We start from the raw sequence: 21925 nt of genomic DNA on the forward strand, positions 1-21925 counted from the left end.
AGAAATATGACAGAACCTGGTACCAGAGCAGAACTATGACAGAACCTGGTACCAGAGCAGAACTATGACAGAACCTGGTACCAGAGGAGAAATATGACAGAACCTGGTACCAGAGCAGAACTATGACAGAACCTGGTACCAGAGAAGAAATATGAGAGAACCTGGTACCATAGGAGAAATATGACATAACCTGGTACCAGAGGAGAAATATGACAGAACCTGGTACCAGAGCAGAAATATTACAGAACCTGGTACCAGAGGAGAAATGTGACACAACCTGGTACCAGAGAAGAATTATGACAGAACCTGGTACCAGAGCAGAACTATGACAGAACCTGGTACCAGAGCAGAACTATGACAGAATCTGGTACTAGAGGAGAAATATGACAGAACCTGGTACCAGAGCAGAAATATGACAGAACCTGGTACTGGAGCAAAAATATGACTGAACCTGGTACCAGAGCAGAAATATGACAGAACTTTGTACCAGAGAAGAAATATGACAGAACCTGGTACCAGAGCAGAACTATGACAGAACCTGGTACCAGAGCAGAACTATGACAGAACCTGGTACCAGAGGAGAAATATGACAGAACCTGGTACCAGAGCAGAACTATGACAGAACCTGGTACCAGAGAAGAAATATGAGAGAACCTGGTACCATAGGAGAAATATGACAGAACCTGGTACCAGAGCAGAAATATGACAGAACCTGGTACTGGAGCAAAAATATGACTGAACCTGGTACCAGAGCAGAAATATGACAGAACTTTGTACCAGAGAAGAAATATGACAGAACCTGGTACCAGAGCAGAACTATGACAGAACCTGGTACCAGAGGAGAAATATGACAGAACCTGGTACCAGAGCAGAACTATGACAGAACCTGGTACCAGAGAAGAAATATGAGAGAACCTGGTACCATAGGAGAAATATGACAGAACCTGGTACCAGAGCAGAACTATGACAGAACCTGGTACCAGATGAGAAATATGATAGAACCTGGTACCACAGAAGAAATATGACAGAACCTGGTACCAGTTCAAAACTCACATTAAGAGCTTGACTTTAGCCTTGGTTTGAATGAGTAATGGATTGATTGATTGATTGATTGATTTCTCTTTGACTTCCATCCTACTCTTCTTCTCCATGTCCATATTCGGACTGGTTGGACTTTGCTCTTATGCCACAGCTCCAGAATGTTGGTGTTTTTTGACCAGAATGATCAAACACAGACTGGTTTGGGTTTTTTTTTGTATTTGTGTAGATTTGTTTTCTTCTGTTGGTGTTCTGTTTACCTGTTTGACACTGAGGGTTTATGTCAGTGTTTTTCAACCTTGGGGTCACCTGGAATTCAAATGAGGTCACCTGAGATTTCTAGTAATTGATAAAACATAACAAAACGACAATTTACTAATAAAAAACATACGTTGAGTTGACAGAGCCAATCCCAATCCATAGCAGACAAACTGTGAGTCTGGAACTGCAGCACTGTGGTTCTGTTTATCTGTCAAATGTTCAGTGTGTTCAGTTTCAGATGCTGCAGCTCTTTCATAATTCATAGTTTGAGTTCTTGTTTGTTCAGTATTAATTGTCAGCCTTGTAAATCCAAGCTGGACTGACTGTACATATCCTGACCAAGGAAAATAAAATTCTTCCTTTGTGCAGTAATCTACACCTGGCTTTACTGCCTCCGTCCACAATAATATACATTATATAGACTAAATGTCCTCTAAAATTAACCTGGATTTGAAACAGAGGATAGCAAACTATTACATGATGAAAAAAAATGTAAATGTAATTTTAGTTTTAAAAAAATATCTCTGTTTTGAATGTGTGGGGTCGCCAGAAAAGGTTGTGAACCAGAGGTTTATGTGGATGTGTTGGTGGGGATGCACCTGGATGGGGGTGGGGAGTGGGGGCAAGTTCACAACTTCTGCAAGAAATGATGTCATTGTTGTAGATATTGAAAAATGATGAAGTTGTAAAAACAAACAAAAAAAAAGAAAAAAGAAATAATTTGGAAAAGCTTATGTGGGGATTCACAAGAGTTTTTAAGTGGATCTGAGTAGATATTTAAAATATATATACTTACTATTCATCCTTAACTGAATTGACTTTGACAGCCCTGGTTTAGTCGATGAACTCTGTGGAAAGACGTGTTTGTGTCAAAGTGCGTAGGAGGAGGTAGTTGATCAGATCTGAATGTGTTCTCTGTGGTCATTAGACAGTTGACAGAGAATCAACACTTCCTGTGTTCAACAGCCTCCACATTCACACCAGATTAAACCTCCATAGAAATACAGTCCAATGCACAGCTCTGTCTGTCTGTTAAACACCAACAGCATGAAAAGAATGCAGACAAAAGTCCAGTTGTGTCAGTGATTTGAATTATTACATCTGTTTAGAAAACATTAAACAAACAAAAACATTTAGATTCTCTGAGCCTTAATCCTAAATTATGCTTAAATGTTGAATATTTTCATTAAACTTTCATTATAATGTGAATTACAGACTCAGCTCAACAGGTTTTCATTTAGAGACGGAAACAAAAAACACTGAATCGAACATGTCGGCCTCATGTTTGATCAAAGGTTGGTTTATTTATTTGTACAAACAGAACCACGGCCTCTTCATGTCACATTATTTCACCACGTTAACAAGAAAAATATTAAACATCACTAAGTCATTCACTAACACAGTCTGTTCATTTACTGACTATTAATGACTATTAAAAATATAATGGACAAGTTTATGAAAAAGACTTAATAATAAAATTATAATAGACTGAACAATAAAAGAAATAATGTAATAAATGTAACTGTATTTATCCAAAGCTGTCTTTGATACTTTTATAAGAATAAACAACAGTGTCGTCGGCGTAAAGATTTACCTCAACTGGTCTGATATTAAGACTTTTATGTCAGATTTGATACATAATGGACAGAATATTTTCAACCTGATCCTCAGTGTCGATATGAAATCACAACATATGAGACAGAAAATAAACCATTTAACCACTGACAGAGTTTCTAATCAACATGTTCACTCTGGAACTCATAAACAACAGTTGAAACTGTCGACTCTGCTTAAATAATGGTTGAAAAAATATCTTAGTTTCTAAATTTTTTCTTCAGTCTCAGTTTAATCTCAGTTTATTGATATTTGACAGAAAAAAAAACTCAAATTATTAGTTTAAAGCACAGAAATCCATGTGAATGAATGAGACATAAAACACTGGTTTCAGTCATGACAGATAAAGAGTATTTATGTCAAATTTATGGACAATAATTCAAATAAAATGCACTATATGAAAAAGTGAAATTATGTAAATGCATAAAATAAATGTGAATATTAATTATAGAATATATCATCTGGAGAGGCAGCAAAACATTTTTGTCTTCTGTAGGGGACAGGAGTTATACAAAGACAGAGTTATATAAAATACACAAAACACTGTCCACTGCAAAAGATATTTCATGAAAAAATTTTAAAAGTCAGAAAGACCATTACATTATGCTGTTTCCAATCAAGACAATTATTTAATGTAAAAAAGCCAAAGTTTTGGTTTCCTGGGTCTCAGGAGGATATTAATATTAGAAAAATGAAAAGTGAAAAATTATATGCTATCATGTATCAGAGCTGAGACACAAATAAACATCACATGACCGCACTTGAAAACCCTCGGCCTTCAGTCCACGCCACAGTTTTTGCGCATACGGACAGACGGACGACGAACGGATACAATATATATACAGGGTGTCCCAAAAAAACTGACATCATTTCAGATGTCCATATCGGAGTGACTACACGGTCAGGAGAAATGATACTGAATAGGATTTATTGTGGACATAAAATGTTTTATTCTACAAGTTTCAAATGAAAAATTCTGGGGGATGGTAATTTTATAATGTTCCAAAGTTATTACAGATGTTCAACATGAACGCCGTTTGTGACGCAGCACACATCAAGTCGGTTCTGGAGTTTGTTTTTCCCGACACAAACAGCCTTCCTCTTGAAACTTCTAATGCCACGTCCAAATCTGCTTTCCTGTTGTCGCTTGTTTATGAAATTTTCTACCAAATTCACATCACACATTCACATTTGACTGAGTTTGGGCGTACTTCAACACACAGAAGGCCTTTTCTGCTGCAGTAAACGGCATGTCTGTTCATGAAAGCAGAACAATCAAAATGATGACACTTTTTTGAGCAAAAAGAGCAAAGAAAGTTTAAACAAATTATTAGATGATGAAATGTTGTCAGATGTTTTGGGACACCCTGCATATATATGTATATATATTTCCATGGTTGTGTGGAGCAGGTGGATGTTCTACATTAGACTCCTTACACAGAGTCCACAGCAGTAAAGCAGACTCTTCATTATCAGAACTGAGTAAAACAGACAAGACAGACGCTGGGAGTCCCAGGGCTGGACAGGAGGACCAGGAGGACCAGGAGGACCAGGAGTCGGTGGGACTGTCGGGGTTGGTGGAAGAGCTGGAACCTCTGAAACACAAATCAGATCTGTGTCAGTGCTTCTGTCGTGCTTCGTCTGAACACACCTGAAGCTGAAACACAGCTGAAGCCAGTCCAGAGCCTTCATCACCTTGTTGGGTCTGGGCCATCACCGCCCCCCCCTCGTGCTGGACCGTGCACCAGTATTTCTCTGAGCTGTGGTGATTGTGATGGACGGTCCTGATGGCGGTTCTGCGTCCAGACTCTTGGACCTCCAGCTGTTCTCCCTCAGCGTCGGGCAGATCCTCCACAGCTCCGTTGCCCTTCTGTCTTTTCCAGGAGAACCGGACCTCAGGAGGAAACATGCCTGAGGCCACACACAGCAGGGAGGTCTTCCCGTCCAGGTGGGCTGTGGACGCCGCCTGGTACACGTCCACCACGGGCTTCAGCGGCCGATCACCTGAAGGTGGACACGTGGACACGGTGAGCAGCGGCCGACAGCTGTGCACTGCACTGAGTCTGATGTGAAAGTGACTGAACTATAGAACGACCCCAGGAGATTCAGCAGCACTAGGACTGACTGCACACACACTGATGTGAGCATCCAGTAATGAAAGCATTCAGCAGCACAAACAGAAGATGACCCTGGGTCTGAGTCCTCACACAGTCACTGACAGACCAGGAGGGAATATGAAGAGGAACAGCAGGGAAAGCAACAATAAACACATGTCATTATGAATGAGAGCAGCAGGACGGGACCCACACTGACACAAACAAACCCCCTCAAATCTACCAGTACTTCTGTTTTTAACCCATAAACACACACACACAGTTTTGTGTTCATTTACAACTGAGTTTTTATCGACATTTAACCTCTCCCAAGTCATTTATCACAGTTTATTAGAATATTATCCGCTGTGTTTTGTTTTTCAGTGTAAATCATGTATTTTTCGACAATTAATTCACCGATCATGTAATTTTTTATCAAAGCTCAGAATAAATTCAAAGATTATTATTATTATTATTATTATTATTATTATTATTATTATTATTATTATTACTTCCATCCTTATGTTACTTGTAACAATACCTGAGTAATAACTACTATTATCACTTTATTATAATTATTATTATCCTGTTATTGTTAAAGTATATATATAATATAATTATTAATTTATTATGTGTAATTGCCCGTTATTCACTACTGTTTTTATAGTTACTGTTATTATTGTATTATTACTTTTTTCTTTCCTTTTGTTTTGTAATATTTCTTATATGTGTACATTTCTGATCTAATCGAATCTAAACAAAGAAAACTGAAGAAAATCTGACTTTTTCAGTCCAATCTGTCATTAACTGAACATGACATAAAACACCCAGAGTTTATTAAACCCTTGGAAATAAATCTACTGGATGTGAACAAAGCTTCATTGTGACATGATTATTTATAAATATGAGTATGTATTCACTTTAAAATTAAATGTAATAATTATTTTATATAATTTTTTTTTACATGTCTTTGGTCAACAGGTTCTAGAACTTTGAAGAAAATATAAGAACACGATGCATCTGGAAAATCTACATAAAGGCCAGTACATCTGTTGAACTGCTTTAGGTTATTTATTCATTTATGTATTTGCCAAATTTATATCATGTTAAATGACTTTATAATTAAGGTTTGTTTTCATGTGTAAATAACAGTATCATCAGCGTACAGGTTTACTGTCCACAGTGTCAGCGTGGACAAGATGAGTCATGGAATTCACTATTTTTATTCCGTAAAATATTTATCCTTTTCCATTTAATTTTACAGGTTTTCATTGACTTGTACGACACTTTTCCTAATACAAATTAATTACAGGTGAAGTCGTTCTAGTCATCTGATCATTAAAATCAATAATAATATAAAATCTTTAAAAATACCTTTTACATATGATTTAATGTATTTTTCACATCGTGTAAGATGTTTTTTTTTAGTTTTTTCTGAATGACTCAGATGATTGAACATCACTATTATCACTTTTTTCAAAATATAAAAATACACACTTTGTTTTTTAATAAAGAATAATTTCTGTTGAAGAGAAATAGTTTTAAATATAAATTCAGTCATAATTAAACTGTATTTATTATTTATATTATATTTATATTATTTATTTACTCATGAATAATTATCAATTTACATTAATAATAAAAACATATAAAACCTGAAGCAGCAGAAACTGACTTTAAACACATTTGACATATTTACAACTAAAAAATGATATTAAATGTTTTTTTCTTACCTGTTACGTACAGTTTAGTCCCAGAACCAAAGATCATGTACCACAGTGAAATCTGTTGGTACAAAAACCTGTGGGCTCCACCACCGTGGGCTGACGTGGACTGAACGTGTCCAGATGATGAACCAGGATCAGGTTCCAGATCCATGATGTGTTTGTCTCATGTCCACGTCAACAGGACGGTTTTGTCTTTGTCTTTTCTGCATCACTTTGACTCTGTGGATGAACGTGGTTCAGGTCCTCAGTCCTTTAGTCCACATGGACTGGATCTGGACCCACTGATGGATGGATTCGCATTCATGGTCTCCAGAGGATTCACTTCACATCCTCACTTTTGAACTGTGGACAAACACAGCAGTGGTTTTCATTGTCTGTCCATTTTCATGGGTCCAACTCTGAGTCCAACATTGGTCCGTGTCCATGACTCTTCAGGTTTATCCTGTTTGTCCTTTGGACTCTGACTTTTATGCTCCGTTTTTTCCAACATTAAACCTGTTCAAATGTGTCAAATCTGCTTCATAATATGAAATCTATGGGATTCAAAGTGTCCTCAGATCAGTTAGTTTGTGTCTGAGATGGAGCTGAACTATGGGATGGTTGCCGTGGTTTCCTGTTCTGTTCCTGTCACTAACGCTGGTTGATGTTTCTTCATCTGGAGGTTTTTGTGCAGACTTCAGGAGTCTTTTATCACTGTGGTTCCTGACTTCCAACAGCTGCAGTAGTACGAGGCTGAATGAGAGGGTTTAACTGTCTGGATCTGCAGCTCAACACCTTTACCTTTACGTACAGATGAGAAATCATCTTTCTGAGGATGATTGTAACTTTTATATAAGTTACCATCACTCATATCAATAACCAGAATCAGTTTAAATGTTTCTGTGTCTTTCTTCTGGTACCACAAAATATAACTTAAATCACACTTCTCAGTTCCTCCACAGCTGAAGGAGACTTGTTGACCGACTCTCCTGGTCAGTGTTACATCCTCCTGAATCAGCTGTGTTGCCGTGGCGACCAGTGCTGTAGACAAACAGAGGTGTGGATGAAGGTTAGTGTGGCTGCGTTTTGTGCAGGTAGAGTGTTGTGGCTCCTGATTGGCTGGAAACACTCACCTGAACACAGACAGCACAGAGCAGCCGGTGGTAGCAGAAGCATTTTGTGGCATTTCCTCTGGTGAACCTGAGCCGAAGCGGCGTCTGCTGCAGCTGAGGACAAACCAGGACGAGCTGTGACATCAGACCAGGGCCGCCTGCTTTCTAACAGCTCCTACGACCTCCCATCAGCCCCTGCGGCTCGGCCGAAACCCTGGTGCGGTTTGACGGGGGGGAGGAGGCGCGGCTGAGGGGCGGCGGTTACCATAGAGACGGAGGAGCACATCCTGTGTGCTGGCGGACGTCCACAGGTGTTGATGTGAGAACACAAAGTGTGGTTTAACAGTGAAAACGATGCACAGACACTGGGATTCACACATCACTGACACTGTGTTCACAGCTGGTCAGGACTGCACTGAGTCTGCACTGGCCTTTCCCAGAATCCTCTGCTTCTGTCAGCTGATTCAGTTGAAGGTTTCTCCACGTTGGTTGGAATCTAAACGCAGCTTCAGTAAATCTGGGTCACCATGAAGCACAAACACACAAACACAATCCCATTCAGATGAATTCACTGCCACTGGTTTGTGTTGTTTGTGGAACGACTGAGAGAAAAAGACTCAAGTAGAAACACACAAAGCTCCGCCCACTTTGACCACATGTTCACTTTAGTTCACATCAGTCCATCATTTAGTTTGGAAACATCGGACAAACTTTTACTGAACCTTCATATATAATATTACAGAAATATTCATGGAAAAATAGGATGAATCCTGAATATGTTCAATGTTTCATATGATCCAAGTCTGCATTAACACAACATCGAATCTACACAACATTCATTATAAAACACAACATGTAAATAAAGTAGGTTTAACACAAACTTAAGTCAAAGTTGAACATTTTCAACCTGTTGTTTTTTCCATTTTATGTCTGATATTATTTTCGAGTAAAACATTAGATCCGCTTTTTCAAATAAGATTGAATCCAGAATATTACAGTGAACAAAAACATGTAAATCTGTTCATATTATTCCAACCCAAGTCCATCTGTTTCATAAATATTTATTGTTTAATGCATTAATCAAATGTCAGATATAGGCTTAATTATTTTACTGTTTTCATCTGAGAGAGAAAAAAGCTGTTAATTTGTTTTGTTTTTTTCAGAAATAACTCAGTTTCCAAACTGGACAGAATTAGTTTCTAAATAAATGTTCAATAAACTCGTTAATATCTTTAATGTGGTTTTGTCTGTTAATCATTTATTAAAAATTAAACATCCCTCATTTATTATTTTTTATATCGTTGTTTTTCATTTCAACTTTTACATTTAGTTATAATTTTTTACTTTACATAGCGGTCTATCTTTTTCATAAATAATATAATTATTTTTATGTAAAATCTAAATATATTCCGTCATGTCTTTTTGAATGTTCTGCAGATCACTTTATTGTCATTCGGGCAAATTATATCAAAGACACACTGCAGAACGAATGACGATGCAGGGTCAACACTAAAAACACAGAGAGTTGAAAAACACCTGCCATAAAATAAGTTAGAAAATACTGATGAGGTAGTGGAATAAATAAAATAAATAAATAGAGAGAATAATAAATACATTTTCAGAAGTAATTTCACATCCCTTATTTACAGACATTTATTTAAAAGGTGGATGGCGGTAGGACAGAAACTGTTCCTGAACCGAACAGTTTTACATTTCAGGCTGTGGAACCTTCTGCCTGAGGGGAGGAGGGCAAACAGTCCACAGGCAGTGGGGGGGGGTCTCTAGAAATCCACAGTGTCGTCGCTAGGCAACGTTGTTCCACCAAGTCCCTTACAGGGGGCAGTGAGACCCCAATGATCCTGTCAGCAGAATGTTTTAGTTCTAATGTTCCTGTTTTCTGCTGAAACCCAAATGGAACAGAAAACCCAAACCCTTCATTTATAATATTACAGAAATATTAAAGCAAAAACAGGAGGAATAATGAATAAAGTACAAATAGACCAAAATAATAAATAAAGTCTGACAATAGACAGGTTTTGTCCTTTTTTCTCTGTAGACCTTGGACTGTTGGTGGGTCAAAAAAACTGGTCCCACTCCTCTGGTGGATCAGATGGATGAGGAACTGTTCAGAGGTCAAAGGTCACAGGTTCACATCCACACCGGTTCATCTGAAGGGGTTTTTTCTTCTCATCTGTTTTCACGTCCAGACCTGATGCAGCCTGTGTGGAGAACTGATTCACACTGAAACAGGTGTGAACAGGTCGAACCGCTTCAGGGTCAGACCATCAGTAGTGGTCTGGACCCACATTTGGACCCACATGACTCTGATCTGATGGTCACAGTTTAGTCAGACGTCATGTTTGACCTGAACAGGTGAATTAGACCCTGGTCTCCTGGTCCAGGATCAGGTCTGGATGGACCTTTGTATTTCTGTGCTGGTCAGTGGTTTTGTTTTACTGTGTGTTTTAGGTCAAAACAGGTGGAAGAACAGAAAAAGACAAAGAGAGGAACTGAAGTTTGACAGGTTTGGACTAAATAAGGCACTAGAATGGACATCAATAAGAGATTTAGGATGTTGAACATCAGCTGTGAACTGGAACACACTGAACAACAACAAGGATTTGAATTTGGGCCCCGGAGTTTATGTTTTGGGCTCTTTTTTATAAATCAGTCCAGCTGCTTTTTGACACCTGTTGAACTCCATAAAGCAGTTCCACGGACAAAAGTCTGTTGAAAGGGGAAAAAAAAGGAAAATCACAACACTGGAAACAACAGTAAAAACAAACTAACTAAAAAAAAAAAAAAAAAAAAAAAAAAAAAAACACAAGGAAAACCGTGGGGAAAAAAAGCCCAAACCGTCTATTTTCATAGGTGGTGGGGGGGTGAACTGAGCATGCTCAGAAGTCTATGGAAAGAACAAGGTCTATTCTATCAGCACGTTTAGAAATTTTTTCTATTGAGCAAACGGTTGAATTGTTATGAATATTGAAAATTCCTCGTACATTCAGAACACTCACCACAGACACGTCAGGGGTTAAAGGGTTAAAGTGGATGTTACTGCAGCACAAACAGGTTTAATCACAGACAGAAATGAATGAGTGAGCTGCAGTTTGTATTTGTAACCACTAGAGGGAAGCACAGTCCAGGTTTTCTACTGACAGCTGCAGCACAGAGTGAAGTCAAAAATTATGTAAAGTTGAAAAAAATGATGACTATAAATATAAAAGTTGAATGGAAAAAACAACAACAACAAAAGAATGAATGAGGAAAGTTTAATTTTTAATAAATGATTAACAGACAAAACCAGATTAAAGATATTAACGAGTTTATTAAACATTTATTTAGAAACTAATTCTGTCCAGTTTGGAACTTGAGTTATTTCCAAAAAAACAAAACAAATTAACAGCTTTTTTCTGTTTCAGACAAAAACAGTAAAATAATTAAGCCTATATCTGACATTTGATTAATGTATTAAACAAATTATTTATGAACCAGATGGAGTTGGGTTGGAATAATATGAACAGATTTACATGTTTTTGTTCACTGTAATATTTTGGATTCAATCTTATTTGAAAAAGTGGATCTAATGTTTTATGTGAAAATAATATCAGACATAAAATGGAAAAAGACAACAGGTTGAAAACGTTCAACTTTGACTTAAGTTTGTGTTAAACCTACTTTATTTACACTGAACAAAATAGAAATGCAACACTTTTGTTTTTGCTCCCATTTTTCCTGTGTGCCGTTTATTCCTTAGCTTTCACCAAGTCTAAGTTCAGCAGATAGACCGCTCAGTTCCATTGGTGGCAGCGGTGGTTCTGTTCTGCCCACCGCTGTTTATAGTTATTACTGCGGTTAGCCTAGCTTCTCAGTATAGTTAGCCTGCGTAACTGTTGCGCTTAGCGGCGTGGAAAAAAAGAATAGTCATCATGTGGTCCGGTGATGCAGACCCCTTTAAACCTACCAGGAGGGCTTCCCCTGGACTATCACCTATAGAGACAGAGTGATTGTGGATCTGCCTGCCCCCTTTGAGTTTCCTCAGCTGGAAGTGGCAGTGGGAGCTACGGCGGGCGACAGCGGGGAGCTGGTGACAATACTGCCCACCCGTCTGTGCCAGTCTGCTTTTCTACTATGGGACAGCCTTCCCCATGCGCTCAAGTCAAATTCTGCGGCCGTCAAAGAGAAGATGGGATGGGCTTTTGGACACAGACAGTTAATGGACCGTTTTAGAGCCAACATATGGGCTCGTTCACCAGTTCCGGGGCAGAGCCTGGAGGTGTACGGCTGATGTGAGCCGGCTGGAGCTGGTCCTCCTGTTTTTACCTCTGAGTTGTGCGTGCATCACTGTTGTTAGTAAACACTGAAACTCATCTATGGTGCCTTTATCACAAGCAGACATACTCGCAAAGAACAAAACACGCAAACACCAGTCCAAAGAAAAACACCATATAAAGCAACAGTTGTGACTTTCTGGATCCAGATAGTGTGCCTACCAATATGGCGGTGTAAACAACAGTCACATGACCAGTGACGTCAGCTGCAAGTCCTGAATATTTGGGTAAAGTTAAAAATGGGAGATCTACTAGTACTGCAGTACAGGGTCGGACTGAGACTCATTTTCAGCCCTGGAGTTTCATATCTCAGACCGGCCCACTTTAGATCATGACCGATTATTATTAAAATCATGCAATTATAACCTTACATGTTAGGTCTACACACTGTTCTGCAAAGCCTTCTAATTCAGTGTATTTTCTAAAATATTTCCAATTCAGCGCAAGTAAAGGTTGCTTCACAATGTGGATTTATTTCAAAAGTGAGTGCACATTGACATCTCCAACATTATTATTCCTCACAACACAACAATAACATAATATATATTTTTGTTCTTATAAGTGTTAACATTTTTCAAACCTTTAAAATGTTTGAAATGAAAGTATAAAAATATTAAAAATTAAAAAAAATAAAAAATAAAGCTTGCTGCACTTTCTAATAACTATTATTTTTGTATCCTCTGAAACAAAAGATTTCCATCACAACTTACTTGCGGTTTGTTCCATCGATGCCATTGAAAACTTTTGGTACAGTGATATTAGGGGTTTGATGAGGATGATAAGAAAAAAATATGTGTATCCTGTGACTGAGGGTGAGCAAAGCAATCAAAGCTAACAACAGACTCCTCTTCATCTGTGTCATTTGTGCCTAGTGGTTCAGGGTTGTGCTGCTGAGCTGCTCCTCTGTCATCAGTAGACTCTGCTCTCCCTTTCACACTTCCTCCAGTTTCCCTAGACTCGCCTGCACCTGGATCACAATAAAAAATAATATCTACAGACATTTGGACTTACTGAACCAGTTCAGATCTTTACACTGGCTAAATATGCAGGCTTATTAAATATTACTTTATACTATTGCCTTTCAGTTGTGGGCTTTGTGTATTTACTGTCTCACTTTTGATAATAAAAAATAAAATAGGCCAGTATTATCATTTGGGTCTAGAAAGTGGTTTTAGTTGAACTACTGCTTGTTGACACAGTCTGTTCCAACAGCTCACCTTTTCCTTCCATCCTGACAGGAACAATCCCCTCATCACTACTGGCTCCTGGCTCTGCTTCTGACACTAAAGCACAGTTTAAAAATGCTCAGAATTCTCAGCACAAATCTTCTATTTTCAAAGCCTTGGTGTCAGTTTCATTCATGTAGTGCTGAATCCTGGAGCATCTCAGAGCACCTTTCATACTGAACAGGCCTACACCATACTCTTCATTGGAGCCTATTTCTTCTAATCCTCTTCCCTCTCTGAGCAGTCCTACCTGCCCACTCTGGACTTGTGGGCTCATGGCTGCTGTCTGCTGCTGGATCTGCTTTCTGACTCTGAGGAGCTACAAGACAAAGTTTCCCACTTATGTGGCGTCGCATCATACTATTATTTAAATGACATAACGTTATGTTCCACGTCACAATGCCACACAATTCACTGACTCGATAATTAACTAACTTGAAAGGTGGTTTACCCATTTCATCGTCCTCATTAGTTGTTTCAAACCGGGAGGTCGTTTTTGTGAAAAAGTTGCAGATTTTGGCACATTTGGCTGCGTTTGCTTCCAGAGCTTTCCTCTTTTTAATTCTTGCTTCTCCACACCACCTGAGCTCTTTCTATTCTCCATGTTTCAAACAGCAAACACAGCTGACCATCCACAGCCTGCAGAGCACAGATCGTATATGCTCCACAGCTACAGTACAGAGCTACTAACTGTATGCAAGGACATGTTACGTCAGGTCACGGTGTGTCCGCAAACAAGAGGAAGAAAACAAACAGTTTGCTAGTAGAGGGGGAGGGGCCCAGGAACAGCAGCTGCAGATTACGTGATCAACTCAGTGCTATGACTGGAACTGGATTACCGGCCCCCAAAAAAAAAAATAAATAAATAAATAAAATATTAAATATATATTTAAAGTGAACTCCGGCCCTCGTTGCCTAAATATTATACCGGCCCACCGGGAATTGTCCCGGTCCTCCTGATTAGCCAGTCCCGGCCTGACAGGATCTAATGTTATATCACAAAATGTTCCTGTGTTCAAACTGAAATTCTGTTTTACAGACATTACAGTTTAAGATCCTGTTCAAATGTTCATATTCTATTAGTTCAGAACTAACATCAGAACATTATTTTAGTTCAGTCCCAACAAAGGAACTACCATCTGCCTCTCAGACAGGAAAAAGTGCTTTTAGGATGATTCAAATAACCATTATTTAATAAAACAGTGTTAAATAATAATAAATAAGATATAAACAATAAAGAAAACCAAAAAACTAAAATGAACCTCCGCCATATCTGCATTTTAATGAACACCTAAAATATCCATAGAGTACTTTTTAATATTGATTCAGTATTGTGAGATGAAATATCGCGATATATTGCAAGACCGATATTTTCGAAAGACGCTAGTTCTGATCATGAACATTTACATGATCAGTAAATTGAATATAGAATATGCCTGATCTGTAATCTATAGTTTGGTCTTATTTAACTTAATTAGTGACTGTATTGTAGATGATACATAAAAAATTATAATTCTCTTTTTTTTTTTTTTTAACCTGTTGTGGTTTCCCTTCAGGCCACCCACTGACAGGCCCCATTAGAATGAGATCATCAGCATTAATACCACTGTACTGTCAGAGTCATAATATTATGGCCCACAACAACAACAACCACCTTCAACTGTCACCCACAAATAATAATTTGACATCCATTCTGATAATTATCCATACTATCTGATATTAAAATATTTAGCAGTGCAATATTTCAAGCCCTTTCACAAACCTCTAACTGTATTTTTATCTAAAAGTGACAGTTTGTGTGTACTAACAATGGCTACACAGCTCTAAAGACAGTGTCAAAATATTCTGAAATAGTTAAATTAATGAGATTTGAGCTGCACAGTGAAGGTTATAGTACAGAAGAGGATTCACCTTCAACTTTCCTATTCTTTGTTGTCGCCATGGAAATTAGTAGACAAGGGTCAAAGGTCAAGAGTGAAGAGCAGAAAGCATTAACATGGTGTTTGTCACCATGTGGTGAAAAATGAATTACATTATAAAGTTTTATGATGGATTTATTCTGTTTACCAGTGTGAACGAGTCACAAATAATACATGAGGAAATGCAGGAAAAACTATGTAGATACATTAGTAAAATTACATAAAAGAGCTATTAGAAAATTAATAAAGTAGGATATTTTGAAGTAACTATGATGATGATGATGATTATTATTATTATTATTATTACATTAATTATTTATTCAACTTCAAACTTTAAAAACTGCAGGATATTGTATATGTTAAAATACTACAGATGATTTATAAAGTAAAAAAATATTTTGTTTCAAATAGGATTCAATATTTCTTTAAATTAAGAGAGGTTCATTATAATTTCAGAGGTCTGAATATTTGTGAATGGACTAAAGTGAGGACAAATGTGAAGTCTAGATGGATTTGGGCTGTGGGGGTGAAATTATGGAATGGACTTGATGATGAATTTAAGTTGTTCACTTCTCTGACAAAGTTTAAAAAATGTCTTCAGTATAAAATCCTTCAGGAATATTCAGTTGAGTTGGTTGATATGTTTTTGTTGTTATTGATTCTTTTGTTATAATGAAAACACTTGATGCTGAACACATTTAATCTAATGTAAGCAGTGGATCAGGGGAAAAGGATAGGCAAAAAAATACTACCCTATTCCTTTTTTTTGTTTATTATAATTATTGTACTATGTGCAATGATTAATGTTAAAAAAAAAAAAAGAAATAATCCATTCATTAATTCATTCATTATGAGTTTGAAGCTGAACACATCTGAAATCTGACCAGGCTGAACTTTAAACAAGCCTGGTTTAAAACATCCTGAAAATACACAGAAAAGAATTATTTAGGGATTTAGAACATTTTCTATGTGAATGTTGTGACATAATGATTCTTTTGGGAACACATAGTATATACCCTTACCCTTTGGAGGGTCTTGTGTAGAAATGTGGAACATTTTTTGGTGGATTTGAGGACATGTTGAAAATCCTTATTTTTGGAGCACTTGGAGACCGTTGAAATAAAGATTTAAAACAAGCTGAAAAAACATGGACAGGCTTATTTAGCTACTTGGAATAGTTTGAGTGAATTTAGTGACATGAATGAAAATGATCCGTTTTGGAACACATACAATAGTCTCACTACTGGGCCATAGGAGAGCACTGGCAACTGTTGGAATAAAGTCTGAAAACAGAAGGAAACAACTGGAAAAGACTTATTTAGTCATTTAGAACTGAATTTGAGGACATGTTGAAAAGAATCCATTTTGGAGCATATATTACAGCCATACTCCACCACTAGAGGGCACCAGTGACCAATGAAATAAAGGTTTCAAACATCCTGAAACAACTGGGAAAGTGTTCTTAAGACACTGAGAAGAGTTTTGAAGTGGATGTGAGTGTTTTTCTTCATGAATCATATTCTGAGCCTTATTACTGGACCACAGGAGGCACCAGTGACCAATGAAATAAAGGCTGAAAACCACCTGAAATGTGCACCACCATCGAACTGGAAGGAGAACAACCCTCCTGCCTCTGTTCACTGGATTAGAGGTGATGGTGGGTTTGGACCTGGAAACAATGAGGTTTACAGAACACAGGTCTGAGCAGAACTAGGACAGAACCTGGTACCAGAGCAGAACTAGGACAGAACCTGGTACCAGAGAAGAACTATGACAGATCCTGGTACCAGAGGAGAAATATGATTGAACCTGGTACCAGAGGAGAAATATGACAGAACCTGGTACCAGAGCAGACATATGACAGAACCTGGTACCAGAGCAGAACTATGACAGATCCTGGTACCAGAGGAGAAATATGATTGAACCTGGTACCAGAGGAGAAATATGACAGAACCTGGTACCAGAGCAGACATATGACAGAACCTGGTACCAGAGGAGAACTAGGACAGAACCTGGTACCAGAGAAGAAACATGACAGAACCTGGTACCAGAGCAGAACTAGGACAGAACCTGGTACCAGAGCAGAACTAGGACAGAACCTGGTACCAGAGCAGAACTAGGACAGAACCTGGTACCAGAGCAGAACTATGACAGAACCTGGTACCAGAGCAGAACTATGACAGAACCTGGTACCAGAGAAGAAACATGACAGAACCTGGTACCAGAGCAGAAATATGACAGAACCTGGTACCAGAGGAGAAATATGACAGAACCTGGTACCAGAGCAGAACTATGACAGAACCTGGTACCAGAGAAGAAATATGAGAGAACCTGGTACCATAGGAGAAATATGACAGAACCTGGTACCAGAGCAGAACTATGACAGAACCTGGTACCAGAGGAGAAATATGACAGAACCTGGTACCAGAGCAGAAATATTGCAGAACCTGGTACCAGAGAAGAAATATGACAGAACCTGGTACCAGAGCAGAACTATGACAGAACCTGGTACCAGAGGAGAAATATGACAGAACCTGGTACCAGAGCAGAAATATGAAAGAACCTGGTACCAGAGGAGAAATATGACAGAACTTGCTACCAGACGAGAAATATGACAGAACCTGGTACCAGAGCAGAAATATGACAGAACCCGGTACCAGAGGAGAAATATGACAGAACCTGGTACCAGAGCAGAACTATGACAGAACCTGGTACCAGAGGAGAACTAGGACAGAACCTGGTACCAGAGAAGAAACATGACAGAACCTGGTACCAGAGCAGAACTAGGACAGAACCTGGTACCAGAGCAGAACTAGGACAGAACCTGGTACCAGAGGAGAAATGTGACAGAACCTGGTACCAGAGCAGAAATATGACAGAACCCGGTACCAGAGGAGAAATATGACAGAACCTGGTACCAGAGCAGACATATGACAGAACCTGGTACCAGAGGAGAACTAGGACAGAACCTGGTACCAGAGAAGAAACATGACAGAACCTGGTACCAGAGCAGAACTAGGACAGAACCTGGTACCAGAGCAGAACTAGGACAGAACCTGGTACCAGAGGAGAAATGTGACAGAACCTGGTACCAGAGCAGAACTATGACAGAACCTGGTACCAGAGCAGAACTATGACAGAACCTGGTACCAGAGAAGAAACATGACAGAACCTGGTACCAGAGCAGAAATATGACAGAACCTGGTACCAGAGGAGAAATATGACAGAACCTGGTACCAGAGCAGAACTATGACAGAACCTGGTACCAGAGAAGAAATATGAGAGAACCTGGTACCATAGGAGAAATATGACAGAACCTGGTACCAGAGCAGAACTATGACAGAACCTGGTACCAGAGGAGAAATATGACAGAACCTGGTACCAGAGCAGAAATATTGCAGAACCTGGTACCAGAGAAGAAATATGACAGAACCCGGTACCAGAGCAGAACTATGACAGAACCTGGTACCAGAGGAGAAATATGACAGAACCTGGTACCAGAGCAGAAATATGAAAGAACCTGGTACCAGAGGAGAAATATGACAGAACTTGCTACCAGACGAGAAATATGACAGAACCTGGTACCAGAGCAGAAATATGACAGAACCCGGTACCAGAGGAGAAATATGACAGAACCTGGTACCAGAGCAGAACTATGACAGAACCTGGTACCAGAGGAGAAATGTGACAGAACCTGGTATCAGAGGAGAAATATGACAGAACCTGGTACCAGAGCAGAACTATGACAGAACCTGGTACCAGAGAAGAATTATGACAGAACCTGGTACCAGAGCAGAAATATGAAAGAACCTGGTACCAGAGGAGAAATATGACAGAACTTGCTACCAGAGGAGAAATATGACAGAACCTGGTACCAGAGCAGAAATATGAAAGAACCTGGTAACAGAGCAGAAATATGACAGAACCTGGTACCAGAGGAAAAATATAACAGAACCTGGTACCATTGAAGAAATATGACAGAACCTGGTACCAGAGGAGAAATATGACAGAAACTGGTACCAGAGAAGAATTATGACAGAACCTGGTACCAGAGCAGAACTATGACAGAACCTGGTACTAGAGGAGAAACATGACAGAACCTGGTACCAGAGCAGAAATATGAAAGAACCTGGTAACAGAGCAGAAATATGACAGAACTTGCTACCAGAGGAGAAATATGACAGAGCCTGGTACCAGAGCAGAAATATGAAAGAACCTGGTAACAGAGCAGAAATATGACAGAACCTGGTACCAGAACAGAAATATGACAGAACCTGGTACCAGAGCAGAAATATGACAGAACCTGGTACCAGAGCAGAAATATGACAGAACCTGGTACCAGAGGAGAAATATGACAGAACCTGGTACCAGAGCAGAACTATGACAGAACCTGGTACCATAGGAGAAATATGACAGAACCTGGTACCAGAGCAGAACTATGACAGAACCTGGTACCAGAGGAGAAATATGACAGAACCTGGTACCAGAGCAGAAATATTGCAGAACCTGGTACCAGAGAAGAAATATGACAGAACCCGGTACCAGAGCAGAACTATGACAGAACCTGGTACCAGAGGAGAAATATGACAGAACCTGGTACCAGAGCAGAAATATGAAAGAACCTGGTACCAGAGGAGAAATATGACAGAACTTGCTACCAGACGAGAAATATGACAGAACCTGGTACCAGAGCAGAAATATGACAGAACCCGGTACCAGAGTAGAAATATGACAGAACCTGGTACCAGAGCAGAACTATGACAGAACCTGGTACCAGAGGAGAAATGTGACAGAACCTGGTATCAGAGGAGAAATATGACAGAACCTGGTACCAGAGCAGAACTATGACAGAACCTGGTACCAGAGAAGAATTATGACAGAACCTGGTACCAGAGCAGAAATATGAAAGAACCTGGTACCAGAGGAGAAATATGACAGAACTTGCTACCAGAGGAGAAATATGACAGAACCTGGTACCAGAGCAGAAATATGAAAGAACCTGGTAACAGAGCAGAAATATGACAGAACCTGGTACCAGAGGAAAAATATAACAGAACCTGGTACCATTGAAGAAATATGACAGAACCTGGTACCAGAGGAGAAATATGACAGAAACTGGTACCAGAGAAGAATTATGACAGAACCTGGTACCAGAGCAGAACTATGACAGAACCTGGTACTAGAGGAGAAACATGACAGAACCTGGTACCAGAGCAGAAATTTGAAAGAACCTGGTACCAGAGGAGAAATATGACAGAACCTGGTACCAGAGCAGAAATATGACAGAACCTGGTACCGGAGCAAAAATATGACTGAACCTGGTACCAGAGCAGAAATATGACAGAACTTTGTACCAGAGGAGAAATATGACAGAACCTGGTACCAGAGCAGAACTATGACAGAACATGGTACCAGAGGAGAAATGTGACAGAACCTGGTATCAGAGGAGAAAGATGACAGAACCTGGTACCAGAGCAGAAATATGACAGAACCTGGTACCAGAGGAGAAATATGACAGAACCTGGTACCAGAGCAGAACTATGACAGAACCTGGTACCAGAGAAGAAATATGAGAGAACCTGGTACCATAGGAGAAATATGACATAACCTGGTACCAGAGGAGAAATATGACAGAACCTGGTACCAGAGCAGAAATATTACAGAACCTGGTACCAGAGGAGAAATGTGACACAACCTGGTACCAGAGAAGAATTATGACAGAACCTGGTACCAGAGCAGAACTATGACAGAATCTGGTACTAGAGGAGAAATATGACAGAACCTGGTACCAGAGCAGAAATATGACAGAACTTTGTACCAGAGAAGAAATATGACAGAACCTGGTACCAGAGCAGAACTATGACAGAACCTGGTACCAGAGCAGAACTATGACAGAACCTGGTACCAGAGGAGAAATATGACAGAACCTGGTACCAGAGCAGAACTATGACAGAACCTGGTACCAGAGAAGAAATATGAGAGAACCTGGTACCATAGGAGAAATATGACATAACCTGGTACCAGAGGAGAAATATGACAGAACCTGGTACCAGAGCAGAAATATTACAGAACCTGGTACCAGAGGAGAAATGTGACACAACCTGGTACCAGAGAAGAATTATGACAGAACCTGGTACCAGAGCAGAACTATGACAGAACCTGGTACCAGAGCAGAACTATGACAGAATCTGGTACTAGAGGAGAAATATGACAGAACCTGGTACCAGAGCAGAAATATGACAGAACCTGGTACTGGAGCAAAAATATGACTGAACCTGGTACCAGAGCAGAAATATGACAGAACTTTGTACCAGAGAAGAAATATGACAGAACCTGGTACCAGAGCAGAACTATGACAGAACCTGGTACCAGAGGAGAAATATGACAGAACCTGGTACCAGAGCAGAACTATGACAGAACCTGGTACCAGAGAAGAAATATGAGAGAACCTGGTACCATAGGAGAAATATGACAGAACCTGGTACCAGAGCAGAAATATGACAGAACCTGGTACTGGAGCAAAAATATGACTGAACCTGGTACCAGAGCAGAAATATGACAGAACTTTGTACCAGAGAAGAAATATGACAGAACCTGGTACCAGAGCAGAACTATGACAGAACCT

The 21925-nt window shown here is 39.3% G+C and overlaps 1 protein-coding gene across 1 annotated transcript; it reads right to left on the reverse strand.

Moving 5' to 3' along the window:
- Positions 1–2583: 2583 nt before the first annotated feature.
- LOC115413463 (immunoglobulin lambda-1 light chain-like) lies at positions 2584–8095 on the reverse strand. Its single transcript, XM_030126323.1, has 5 exons — positions 7846–8095; positions 7428–7753; positions 6740–6791; positions 4609–4917; positions 2584–4508 (listed from the first exon to the last, which is right to left on the reverse strand). Exons 1-5 carry the CDS (start codon positions 7886–7888, stop codon positions 4333–4335), a joined length of 906 nt encoding a protein of 301 aa, XP_029982183.1. The 5' UTR covers positions 7889–8095; the 3' UTR covers positions 2584–4332.
- Between the last annotated feature and the right edge of the window lie 13830 nt (positions 8096–21925).

Source organism: Sphaeramia orbicularis, chromosome 22 (genome assembly GCF_902148855.1).
Source record: "Sphaeramia orbicularis chromosome 22, fSphaOr1.1, whole genome shotgun sequence".
Taxonomy (NCBI): Eukaryota; Metazoa; Chordata; class Actinopteri; order Kurtiformes; family Apogonidae; genus Sphaeramia; species Sphaeramia orbicularis.